Here is a 13,791-nt window from a genome sequence, read left to right as displayed (position 1 = left end):
TTGTTCTAAAAACGTTATTTTTTCCTTCTTTTTCCCAATTTTCTCCATCCTTGTGTTAAAACCTTTTATGTTAATTGTTATGTATGTATGAAAGGCAACTGTAATAATTCAAGACAGGCATGCTTTATAACACTGTCCTGAAGATGATGCCACATATCTAAAGCCTTGGCATCGAAACGTCGACACCTATGTACCATATGTCTTTTAATACTCAGAATGTATTGTACAATGGTACCATGTTTTTATTAAGTCTGTCTACTGAATACTAGGAACCAGACCGCTTTGCTAGTTTTTTGCCTGAAAATTGTTGTTCTGTCTTGCTGTCTGTGGGTAACAGGCTGTGCCCCCATGACATCATTCTCAACTCTACGTTATATTTTTATATTTGACTAAATAAAACTCTGTCCAGCTGGACAAAGAACATATTGACTATTTAGCATATGTTGATTCAAGTTCTCAATTCGCATGTTCTAGTGACCCCTGTCTTTAGTAACAATTAAGCGCCCAAGGTCCCTAGTAGATTACCTTTGGGTTTCCTTGTCTCTATAAAAAGTACCTGTTTCACCAAACACTTTTTTCGTTTCCCTTTTCCTGCCGTCACTCCAAGTACCAGCTTCTCCTTCAACTACCTGCACGTTGTTACGCTCTGCGTCAACCAGTTACACAAATTCCTGCTTGAGTTCCCCCAGGCCACTATTACAGCCTGCATCAGCCGGTTCCTCGTATCAGCACTTCCGCCCTCTCTGTCCCGTGCATCAGCTACCACAACACTTAATGTTCCCAGTACCTAAATGTTTCATTGATATTACTGGGGGATTTGAAAAATTCAGTTAACTAATTTTGGCAGTTTCCAAATCTAATAAAAAGTGTTTGCAATCAGGAGTCTCATTATTTTCGTCTCCAATTGGATTTACACACCAAGTCTGCATCATGACATTAAATGCAATTATAACTAGAACTGCCTCGCTTGTGTTACTTGAGTAGTACAACTGGCGTACATTAAAAGGAACAGATGCAGGGCCACTGGAATTATGTGGCAGGGTTGACCAAATTATGTAAGAAAAGACAAAGTGGCACAATGCACATTTTGTGATAATATGTTTTTATTATTTTGTAACTTTTACATTTGTTAACACTATCTGGGCCTGGGTTGCAAGTCACTGGTACCAGTTTAACACCTATATATAGCAATAAGCAACAGAAAGGGGGCCAGTCAACATTTGCAGAGGGCCTTCCACTGTGCCGCTATGTTTTTTAGTAACATTTGAACCGTTTGACCTACAAACACATTTTTTAATTTTCCGTAACTATGCGAAAAATGCAGCAACCGCACAATCCATTAATTCTAGTGGCTATGAATTTATTTTTAAGCTGCAATACATGCAAGAATGTACATCTGTTTCCAAGTGCTCGCAACTTTGGAGCACATGAAAATAAACGTTGAGGGAATGGAAGTAACTTGCCCAAGACCACACAGTGCGATGAAGTATGCCGGGGATTAGAACCTAAATCCTCATATCAACCGCTGTCCACTCAATCATTGAACTACATCCACTACAAACAAGCATTTGCAATGCAATAGGTCTCGCATTAGGAAAGTGTGAGCTATTGGTATTGTAAATGACAATTTTTTTTAATGTGTGTTGGCTTTGAAAAGATATAAATTAATAGCATTGTTATTCACAAAGCCAATAGCTCACACTTTCCTAATGCGAGTCCTATTGGCTATGGCAATGCTTATTGGTAGTGTGTGATGTGGTCTGTGTGCGAGGGAGCCAGTGTGTGTGGGCTGTGTGAAAGGTGGGCAGTGTGAGTGGTCTGTTGGAGAGGGGTGTAAGCATGTAAAGACAGCCAGAGGCGAGACTGGATAAAAGTGCTGTTTGTGGAAAAAGTGTTTTTGTTTTGCATACAAAATATAAGAAGGAAAGGAACGGTGGAGGTAGATGCGAGTGGGAGGTGAAAAGAGGGCTTTGGAAAAGGAAAAGTGCAGCTTATGACAGAGAAAGAAAGAGAATAAAAGGACAGCGCGAATCAAGAGGAAGAGAGATAGGAAGAGACAGGGTGGGAGGATGAGGAATGTTGGAAACAGGAGAAGAAATGGGTACATAAAATGAAGAAAATGTAAGGTGATATTTGAAAAAAGAGGAAGCTACGTGCAATGAAGCGGGAAAAGACGTAATGGAAAGGAAGACAAGTACATGAACATCTAGCAACAGGCTTGTACAGCTATAAAACGTTGTTTTGTTTTACATATGTCACGTTCAAGTGTGATTTCAAGAAAAGTGCTCGTTAATTTTCATTGACAAGTTTAAAAAAATGTTTATACACGTCAGCTGTCAATCAAAAATGCACTTTATAATTGTGCATACTAGAATTTCAATAGGTTACAGTGTCTTCTCAATTGAATAGTTTAATTTCGATTGTTTCCCATCCTCAGTGCATTTTCGGCTCGATGCTGTTTGGGAGGTGGGAGGGGAAGTTGGAGAGGTGATAGGGATGAAAGCGCTAGCAGCCGCATGGTGGCAAATGGTGACCTGCAGAGTGCGTGAATGTTTACCGGTTTACCTTTCCAAGGGGCCAGTCCGAGGTTCACTTATCACAGACATTTGCTGTGACAGTCACCATGAATTTACACTGCCCTCTGGTGCCTGCATGCATTACATATTCAGCAACAGACCATCACTTGCCCTTTTTTAGCATTCATGACATAGCGTCATACATGGTGGTGTTTATATATGTTATAGATATAGCATTCTGAAAAGGCAGATACGAAATATGTTGGCACTATACAAAATAAACGTAGCTATGAAAGAGAGGGTGTGAGGAATAAACAGAGAGCTAAATAGACTGGGAAGGAACAGAGAGATGCAGAGAGAGTGTCTGTGTGAATGTGTGGTAGAGGGAGGGAGAGAAAGAAAAAAAGACTAAAGACGAGAAAGGTAGAAGGAGAGAGAGACGGGAGAAGACAGAATAGGTATTGGAATAGGGAGATATCAACAGGCAAAATGCTGCTCGTAAATAGAGAGGGGGATAATTGTGGGATATGCAGGACTGTTCTTTGTCACAAACACATGCTGACACAGTGCACACTGCGTGGTTGTTGGTGGAACACAACAGCTGTATCACGACATCATGGGGATATGGATGGACATTAGAAGATGACTAAGAACATTATAAGGCCCTCGGCTGGCTGAGTTGCACACTGTGAGCAAGGAGTGGGCTGGTATCAGTCCAACAGGATGTGAACAAACGTGGCTCACACAAACAACGCTTGCTCTAAAGGCGCCAAGTTAGTTTACCGCTGCTCGAGGGTGCTGCTTGCCAGATTGGACAACCCCAGTAATATGACACCAGGCTAAGTGCATTTGTGAGCCGAGGCTTCGCTAATGTAGCTCGCCCCTTTAAATAATGCAATATCCTTTCAAGAAAGCAGATTTGAGCTCGGGTTATTTTCATTGCAAAACGTGAATACTTTACGCATAACTATAAACACACACAAGATTGTCGAAGAGGAGATGCAAATGAGAAGGCAAGGACAACATGCGGGAGGGCGGGGTAAAGATGGCACGGACTACGGGAGAGAGGGCGGGGTAAACAAGGGGAGCACGGGGGCAGGAACATTAACAAGCTCTTGGCATTGCTGTGGGGGGGCAGGGCGGGAGCGCATTGGCGGGAGAGTAGCAGCCTTTGATGGAGCGAGTGGGAGGGAACACCATATGGGGTGTGATTGATTGAGAAGTGAGGCGCGCGATGGCGAAGCGTCACGGTTGATTACTTCACATACATTGGGGACAATCCTCGCTGGTTTCAAGAGTTGTTTTGCCTACAATACTCTCGAAGAACAACGCATGCGCGTTGGTTCTACGAGACCTAAAAAACCACTACACTTTTCTTCTTGGTTCTGAATTACAAAATCTTCAGGATACGACTGTGCCAAGGAGCGTTATTACTCCGCAGCAGCAGTTGTGTAGGCGCCTACTGTGAAGACTGCTACACGTGAGTAATGTTCTTGTGGTGGATGAGCAGAGGGACCCTCAACTCATCTAGTTGTTAAGACAGCCCACGGTCTTCTAGCCTAAGTGGGATTTTGACAGGATATTTGTCTGTTCAGTGACAGTCCAACGGAAAAGTATATTACACAGCTGATTTGATTGACACACGGTCACACCTGTTCTACGAGAACGCCAATTTCTAACTGAATAAATATGTCTTCTGTGCAGTGCCGGCCTTTGCTTGGATAGCGCTCTGGGCAAAACCATTAGTGGCAGCGTTTCTGATCCCCTCCCTCTGCTCCCCCCACCCCCTAGCCTTTATACAAAGTGTGGTATAGCTCATATTACTTAATAGAAATTAGAACAGCTGCTGCACTATTCTTTTTCTGCCGGACACAGCTGTGTCTGGTATGTGATGAAAGATGATCATGACTTTAACATTAGCTGTTGCTATCCTAACTGCTGATGCCATTAAGCTCATCACTGGGATAAGAATACTCACCTCTTCCATGGCTATAGCGCAGAACTAGATGCCCCCCTTCCCCCAGTGGAGTGTAGCTGCAGGCACATAAATGGCAAAGCTGCTGAACGTGACTGAGAATAAGGCAAGGTCTACTTTCTTCAATCTTTTCTGCCATTTTCCTCATTTCCGTCCTCCTCTTTCGCCTCGCTCCTGCTGTGATCTTTGGGGACCAGTTTGTGTTCACGGGTCAGTGACGTCAAGCTGATAATATCACAGCAGTGACAGCCCAGGGAACACATTTCCCGATCAGTCAAAGGAATCACTCACGCCACAGCCACACCGAGCTCCTTTCCAAAAGCAAACAACATGGAAGTGAGAGCCCAGTGAAGAGGGAGAAGGAAGGGAGGACAAGAAAATTAAACCAATTTAAAAAAAAAGGGGGGTATGGGGGGCCAGGGGGGGAGCCTTGAGTCGTTAGACGCCCGGAATCGGAAAACAGCATTGGCATAGCCAATAGGTCTCGCTTTTGGGACCTTATAAGTATTTAGTTATGCAGCACAATATCCTTTTAGCAACATCAACTGTTGCATGGCTAAACAATTATAAGGTCCCAAAATTTAGAATAGTTTCAAAATTCAAGAACATCAAATTTTCTTACTTGTCACACCATGAAAAAATGATACTATCTGTTGAGAACCTCATTGCTCTTTACTTGTTGATCAGAAGAACATGCTGAAAAATACAATTGCTGTATTGCGAATTGGCCTTCTTTAAAAGTTAAGATTTTTTAGATTCCAATTTCATTGAAAAAGCAACTACATTTTTTGCAACATTAACAGTATTAACATTGGCGAATTACAACCAGATAGATGAAAAGCTCTGGAAGTGAGGAAAGAAAGCTATTAAAGACAAATTAAAGTCCATGAGTGTGGAGAGTACAAAACACTACAAGCCAAAGCTGCATTGTTACCAAATGTAAACAAATATTTATTTGAGTAACTTTCTCATTGAACAGAGGATACATTTATGTCACAAACTCTACCAGAAACAGGAACATTCGCAAGACTGTTCAACAGAGCGCTTGTCTGACAGAATATATTTCTTTATTAGAAGAGCGAGGCTCACAAAACTAAAACAAGTTAACAAAATCAAAACAGAAACAGCTAGTATACCTCAAGTACAAGATATTTTAAAGAAAACATTTGAACATTTATATTTTAATATAAAACACTGCCTATACAAGGACAGGTTATAAGCAAAATCCAAAACAATTACAAAATTAACATTTCTTTGCAAAGAAAATGACTGTATTGTCTTTCATATTGTGTATTCTGTAAATGAAAAGGAAATGTATGCCAGAGGGAGAGCAAAGGGTGAAGCTAAAACTCACTAAAGGGCCCAACTGATATGCTGCAAATGAATTACATTTGCAAATAACGAGGCATCAGAATTAATGTCACAGCAGTCCAGTGGGCGGATAGTACAGGCATTGAACTTAGCCTTACGGTCCAATTTCTTATCTTCAATCAATTGCTAAGTGTGTAGCCCAGAATGTGCCAAGTGTGGTATTTTCCCCCTCAGATTCTAATTCACTGTAAAATGTGGGGAAGTGGCAGGATGAATGACTGACCAAGCGAGTAATATTAGTGTCAAGAACAATCATTTGATCTAAGTGATCAAATGAGTTTGAACCGTGAAGGAATATAAGGAATGTGGTTACGGATTGGAACATGGACAACGCAAACAAGGGAAAATGGAGCACAGATTGGGTTGCAACATGACAGGAGAACAAGAAGCAAATGTTCCCACTCAATATTAGAGCTAGTATGATCGACAATGAGTTTATACACCCCCTTCTAATACCAGCACATAACATCCAAATGCTTAACTTCTGAACCTCTCCCACAAGTCAGTGAAATGAGAGAAGCTTAACAGATACAAGATATCCAGGAGTTGAATGAGGCACAAGCTCCAGAACTAGCATTTCCAGTACCTGAACGATGAGTGCTCCCCATGGACTGGTGCTGTAAGGGTAGGAGCTGGAGCTTGAATGTAGGGGGACTGCACCGAACTCTGAGAATTCTTCCGGATCAGCTTTCCCGTATTAGGGTCATATATACGAACCTCTGGACCTGGTGGAATCTTCGGATGAATTGGAGTTGGATGAAAGAGAGCAGTTTGGAATGCACTCCAGGCATCAGGAAAGGTAGCAGGACTTATGGACCTGTGAGTAAATTTAAAAGCAAGACCATTTCAGGGGAATGGTTACCAAGGTGAACATGAATGCTCTGAGCAAATTAATGGTAGAATATTTCATATATAATACTGCAATAAGGTTGCCACTGAGGATATAAGCTTCTTTTTTGAAGCAGCATATAAAAAAAGACAAGGTTCAAGTTGATGGAATGCACTTGAAAGACAACAGCCTATTCTAGGTCAGGAACAGAGGTGGGGATTATACTTATCTTTCTTCTTTATTTACTTTCAGCAGACTTCAACTTTAACATAAACTACCTTTCTCAGAATATACAGGGAAAAGGACTAAAAACAAAGTTTTGTTATTTTTTTACCTTTTTTTTATTACATTTATTTATGCTTTTTCAAAAAAATACAAAGCAGGAAGATGAAAACAGACAGAGTATCAATGCAGGTATACAGATTAAATGGGTACAGTAGGCCAACAGCATTGATCTAAGAATCAATAAAACACGGTAAGCAAAAGAGTCATACAGTGGGGCACAAGCGACAACATAGTGAGAGACCATACGGTACCTACAATGGCAGCATTCAATCATATGGAGAGGTCAGAGGAGAGGAGGATTGAAGGGGGGGGGGGGGTAGGGGTGACGCGTGTCAACCCGTCAAGAGTCTGGGGGGCACCGGTGGTCACCACAGTGTCAGGTTGTGTGTTGTCAACATCAGAAACAGGGTGTGCAGGCAGATATGTAGTGAGGGGACCCCAATTGTCTCGGGCCGGGAGGAAAGTGGGAGTAGTTCAGCGTATGTGTACAATTTGTCCTGCCAGAATACCATATCTCGGATCCATTCCTTAAACGTAGGCTCCCGGCCTCAGCCCCAGCGGCATGCAATACGGCGTTTGGCGAGGAGAAGACTAAAGGAGACAAATTTCCTGTGTGGCGTAGCTATGGTTGCGGTATAGCCAAGAAGGGCGAAAAGGGGAGTGTGTGGGAGGTGTAGCGATGTCATTTGTACCAGAGCTTCCAATACCCTTGCACCACGGCGCAGTCCCATGCCAGATGTAGGAAGTCAGCCCCTGTAGCCCCACATCGACTGCATCTATCATCCTCACGCAATCGAAAGCGAAAGAGTTTAACAGGTGTATAATATGTACGGTGTATGTATTTATAGTGGAGTATCCGGAGGCGGCTACTGGATGTGCTTTGCTCTGTTTGTCCGCCGCAATAGGTCCACTGCTCCTCAGTTATAGTTAGCTGCAGTTCTGTGGACCATTTATCCCATGAGGTGGATCGTGAAGCAGGTTAAGTGGTGTACAGAGATCGATAGAGGGAAGTAACTTGATGAGGTGCTGCATCTCGGGCCAATATAAGATGAAGTGTGGCGAACTCCGGTGGCTCACTGGGGAAGGATGGAGTGTGTTCCTTAAATCCCTGCCGCAGCCAGATATATAGAACAAACATTTACAATGCAATGGTCTCGGCATTGTTAAAGTTAGAGCTATTGGCATTGCTCATGACATTTTTTATTTATGTTTTTGTTTTTAAAACATATAAATAAATGGCATTGTCATTTACAATGTCAATAGCTTAATCTCTTGCAAATGCGAGACCTATTGCATTTGCACCCACACACACAGAGCCACACACACAAAGCCACACACACACACACACACAGAGGCACACATACAGAGGCACACACACAAAGCCACCCACACACACAGCCAGAGAGCGAGACTCTAATGTTTACTTCAGTTGTTGTTGAAGGGAAAAGCTTTTCCGAATCATGAATCGGAATGGTTAAGTGGAATTGCATTAGTATATTACAGAAAGTGTTTTAGCGGCCACCCACCTTCAAATGTACCTTATCTGAGGGGTTGTGGCCATTAATAACAATACTGTTAATATTATTAACAATAGTAATGGTGGTAATCACAATAATATTAATAATAAAAATATTCCCTCGGAGCCCGCGCAGCGCCTGTGCGTCAGAGCTGCTCTTCGAGGCGGCGTGTCTAAGATCACAGCCTGTGTGCAGGCCGCTGGGATCTGGACAGACTGCCCCTGCTAATGTGCTTGAAGGGGTCACCGGCTTGGCAGGTTCATGGGACTGACAGCTTCTATTGAGAATCATTTGGTATTTTTTCTAGAGCGCATTGTGCCACGCTTTTCCCGTTTCTAGGCTCTGTAAACAAGAGAGTGTGCTATTGTTCAATGGAAGACGCGCCGTCGGGCATCTGTTGCGTGAATAGAGGTGGGGGTGGGGCCGGGGGTGGAGGGGCAGTCGCTCTTCAATTCCTTTACTGGAAATGTCTTTTTGCTTAATGCTTTTGAAGGAGAAACCAGGAAGTGCTGCGAACAGCTGTACGTTAAGAGAACAGGACGCCGTGAAAAGATTGACTTTCATGGCTGCAGACGGTTCAGCGAGTCCTTCCACTTTACCTCTGTACACTGGTCCCAATGAAGGTCGCTGTGCCCAAGATTACAGTCGTGTGCAGGCAGCCGGGATTTGTTCGTGTTGCTGCAGGTAACATGCATCATGTGTGCTACTTGTTACATTTGTTACATTTGTCCGCAACAGAGGTGGTGTGTGCTGGAGTACAATCCCTTTAATAATTTTACGGTGAGACCTGCACTTTATAGAACAGATATAGGGCCCTGGGTCTTTTTGGACACTGTTTATTCCAGCGCATTGACGCCTGAAGCGCAGTTCTAAAAGCTATGTCTAATGTCCTTTTCACAATTTAATGTTGACCCTTTGCTTATCTGTAATATAAAATTACATAGTGACTATTATTAGCGGGTTGTGGATGAATAAATAAATTAAATGACATTTTAACGATCACCTACTTGAAACCATTTGTACCCAAGAGAAACCAAAAACCTTAAAGTAATAAAACTGCAGATTTTGAAGCAGCCGCCGTGGTGTGGCACTAGGTGTATTTATTGAGCTGCGGTCGTTACAAAAAATACAAAGAAACCCAGACTGAGAACCCAAACCCGCCCTGGCAAGCGTTGTCAGACCCGCCCCTGTGGGAGCACAGGGAGGAGACTGCGAGCGAGCGGCGGGCGCCTTCCGGGTCTGCAGTGGTGACAGAGAGCGGGCGGCTGGTGCTTTACGAGGCTGGATGGGGGGGTTCTGGGCGCAGGCTGCGGGGGCCTTGCAAGCTGGCGGCGGGGACTTGGGTGCCGCTGCAGGAGCCTTCGGTGGGGACTGGGAGCGCGCGGCCGCTGGCTTCAGAAGGGACCGGGACCGAGCTGGCACAGACTTCCGACTCTTCACCGGGAAGCGAGCCCGAGCCCTCGGCGGACTCCGGGAGCGAGCTGCTGGGGGTTGCGGGGCTGCGGGGGAGAGCGGGACCGGGACGCGGGGGTCTTCAGAGGGGACCGGGAGCGGCAACAGAAATCGCTACGTCCATCCCGGCAACAGAGACGTTACCAATGACGAAAATACAGCCATGTAAAAAAAAAAAGGAAACGCCCACAATGGCCCACTTATGAATAAAAAAAGGGGGCGGGGCTTAAAAAAGAGAAAGAAACGCCCACGAATCTGCTCAAGCCGGGGCCTGAACCGAGTGACGCCCATCTCTTCCAATGGCTAGCCTCCATTTACGAAGCTAGCCAATGGAAGAGAGAGGCGTGTTAAAGCCCCACTGTAGCAGTCATAAAATCTTCGGCTCCGCCCACTGCTTCGCAGTGCGACTGTAGCCTCGACCTTAAAAAGGTCCATAGGAGGGGGTATCGCAGCGAAGAGCTGTTGCGAGGTTCGGAATTTGCCCTGGAAGTAGAGGTTCCCCCCAAGTTTTAATCCCATATTTAGCTAGGGTCTTCTTAAATACCCCCTCCTGGAGGACTGGCATCTGCGGGTGGTATGACAAGGGAAGCATAGGCGAGTATAGCATAGGGGCCCGGGTTCTTGTAGCAATATGTTGCCACGCCACAGCAGCGGTAGTGATTCGGGTCAGGGTCTCCGCACAATTAGCACAAGCAGAAAAGATAGCACCGTCTAATGGGATGGGATCTGATAGCCAGTGTTCGGCCGCCACTTGGGGCATGTTTGGGGGGGGGGGGGGGGGGGTTAAACCAGAAGTGTGCATAATGAGCCTGTGTGCAGATATAGTAGAGGACTAAAAACAAAGTTCAACCAATTATAGTTCATGTCCTACCATAATAGCATGCGTCCTCTAAACCACTTCCTCCTTTCCTGCTTCCAAAGAGATGTCCTTTTTACATCTCACCGATATGTAAATGTTTGGTATGCTTGCTTAATGCTGATAAGTAGTTTTATACCCCTATAGTTCCCTCCCGCAAAACCACACATCAGTGCTCCATTCGCAGCCCAAAAATGATTTTAAAACAAATAGGGCCGCAAAAGTGTGGTGAGACACATCCCCCCACTAGAGGGTGCACCTTCTGCTGAGACGCGCTTGACACGTCTCGCTGCTCTGCAGGAGACGCACACTACCTGTGTCAGTAAAACTGACTAACTGGCGCCCCTGCAGAGCTACTGCCTCTCCCAAGAAAGCCACTAAGCCCCCCAGGGGGTCTATATTAAATATATGCAAGCAGCAGATACCCGTATAAACAGGTCGATACAAGTTGCTTCAGTTTTTCCCCACTACAAAAAAAAGATTGGGGGCGCACTTGAGGATTGGGTCCAGATGGTAAAAACAGCAAGTGATTACTTGTGCCTAGTGACTATTACGGCATTTTCAGCCCGGGGCTTTGACCCACTTGCCCATGCCTGGCATAGTTGAAAACTATACTGGTTTCCTCAATGCCATATTCTGCCCTCAGGGCTTACTAATAGGGACTAATCAGTGCTGTGAGCACAATAAAAATCTAATAAAAATCGAATCCGGTTCAAGCAGGTTCCAAATAAGCCCGTAGGGCTTTCCACAGCCATTATTATTTGATCTGCACAATTAAACGCCTGTGGGTTCTTGATAATGGAAACGGAGGGGGATTATCTAGAGGAGGAATCTATCGCTGTCATTTCTCCAGATAATGAATTTTGCGACACCATGGATGTATCCATTTATTATGCGGTGGCCTCTGCAATGGAACCCCTCCAAAGGCGCCTTGTGCAATTAGGACACACCAATCCAGGAGACAGGAGTTGGCCTAACAGCTAGGGTGGTCGACCTCGAATCTGGGGAACTGGGTTCAAGTCTCGGCAATGACACAGAACATCCTGTGATTCTGGGCAAATCACTTAATCTCCCCGTGCATAACAAAAATGAATGTGTCCTCATGTAATGCAACTGGTGCTATGTAAAGCACTCCGATACCAGATTCGGGTCAAGTTCGCGCTATATAAAACTCTGAAAAGAAAAAGAATCCAGGCTACTTTAATATGTCCCTGGACCGATCCCTTTCCTGTAGTGCTTTCCCAGGTCTCGAGAAGGCGCCATAGCGCCCGGCCAAACGCAAGTCAGCCTCAGGGGTGGACCTGAGCGCCTTCAAAAGGCTTAAGAAAGCCTTCTTTGCACGCTCTGCACCTCCAGAACTAGAGACAGCAGTGGACTCTCTAAGCGCCCCAGAGGACCCGTCTGACCCACCGCCACAAGGCGGGGACAATGAGGATTCCCATGATTCCACCGATAAGGTGGACCCTGTTCGACCTTGGCGCCTGCCCCCAATCCTACACCATCTACTGCCACCCACGAGGCAGATGACACCTCAGACATGCTGGACCCAGACGACTTGATCCATCCCAGGACACCAGATTGGTTCCTGTCCCTTAAGGTTGGCAATAATGTGGTTGGACATCTGAGGAAGCCCTTAGAGAAAGAGGCCCGGGCAAAACTCAGGGTGGAATGTCCGCAATCTTCCTACGCAGGCAAGGTGCCCTCACTCCAGAGATAGATACTCGAATGGAAATCTTCTTACAAAAATACATCCAGTAAACCAAGAAAGGTCATGGAAGTCCTGCCAGGACAAGCTCCTGGATGTGGTGGGACCCGTTACAAAAATTCTGGCTGGAGTTCGCTGAAGGGGCAAAAGCCTTGGGTTCTAACATCTCCCCGGAAGACATTTCTGCATGGGCACAACGTGCTGTCATTTTTTAGGCAACGCCAATTGCGCATTGTCGTCAGACGCCACTCTCTCCTCAAAAAAGTCGACCCCAAGTAGCTCAAGGGGGACTTTACAAGAAGTCTTTTGTGACAGAACTGGGCAAATTCGTGGCCACGTTTAAGTCTCTGGACAAAGCCCAGGTCTATCTTTCACCCCTGCATTTTTGTCGTAGCAGAGGGAGCTTGGCTGGCTGCTTTTACCCCCAAGTCCCTCCACAGGGACAGAACTACTGTAAGAACCAAGACCAACCCAGTTCCAGGGAATTCTTCCAAACCAGACGAGCGCAGAGGAGATGCTAAACACGAGGCTCCTCCAGAGGCCAGTTTCCCAAAGCCCATCCGGTAAGTGTCTATCTCCGTTTACAGCAGAGTCCGTAAGCATTTGGCCTTTTTCCCACACAATTGGGAGGTGCTCATCTTCGATCCATGGATACTGCAAACCGTTCAGGCCTTTCAAACAGAATTCTACGGTTCTTCAATCCAACTCTCTAGCCCACGTCCCCTGGTTTTCCCACAAGCTCAGATGAGCTTAATCAGTTGCAAAGTGAAGGACCTACTCCGCAATGATGTCACTGCCCCAACTCAACTCCACCCCAACAGCTTTATCAGCAACCTATTCATGTTGGAAAAACTAGATGGGGATCAAAGGCCCATCATCAACATAAGCAACTTCAATGGCCAGCTAGTTTACTTCAAGATGGAAGGTATCCATTTTCTACGCACTTTGTTACGGCCCAAGTACTGGATGGTTCACCTCGATCTCAAGAATGCATACCAGACGGTCCCCAACTTTCCTCCTCATTGCCGGTTCTTACAATTCCAGTGGCTGGGCTAGGTATAAGAGTTCCAGACACTACCTTTCGGACTCTCTTCCACACCTTGGTGTTTCATCAAGTTGTTGAAGCCGGTGGTAGAATACCTCAGAGCGCAAGGCTACGGCCTCATCATCTATATGGACGATATCTTTTCATGGATCAGTGTTCGCTCAGACTGAGGGTTCAACTACAGATTGTGATACAACTGCTCGAACATTTGGGGTTCGTCATAAACGCCAAAAAGTCCCT

General features: G+C 45.3%; 1 protein-coding gene across 1 annotated transcript in view; it reads right to left on the bottom strand.

Moving 5' to 3' along the window:
• Positions 1 to 13,791, bottom strand: part of CTDP1 (CTD phosphatase subunit 1) — an 826,403-nt gene that overhangs the window by 513,974 nt on the left and 298,638 nt on the right. The window contains exon 10 of the mRNA XM_078687575.1: positions 6,449 to 6,679. Within this exon, the coding sequence (XP_078543701.1) occupies positions 6,449 to 6,679 (231 nt within the window). The remainder of the gene's footprint in view (positions 1 to 6,448; positions 6,680 to 13,791) is intronic.

Source organism: Lissotriton helveticus, chromosome 4_1, assembly GCF_964261635.1.
Source record: "Lissotriton helveticus chromosome 4_1, aLisHel1.1, whole genome shotgun sequence".
NCBI lineage: Eukaryota > Metazoa > Chordata > Amphibia > Caudata > Salamandridae > Lissotriton > Lissotriton helveticus.
The sequence above is the reverse complement of the archived record's forward strand: the minus strand, read 5'-3'. Positions and strand labels throughout refer to the sequence as shown.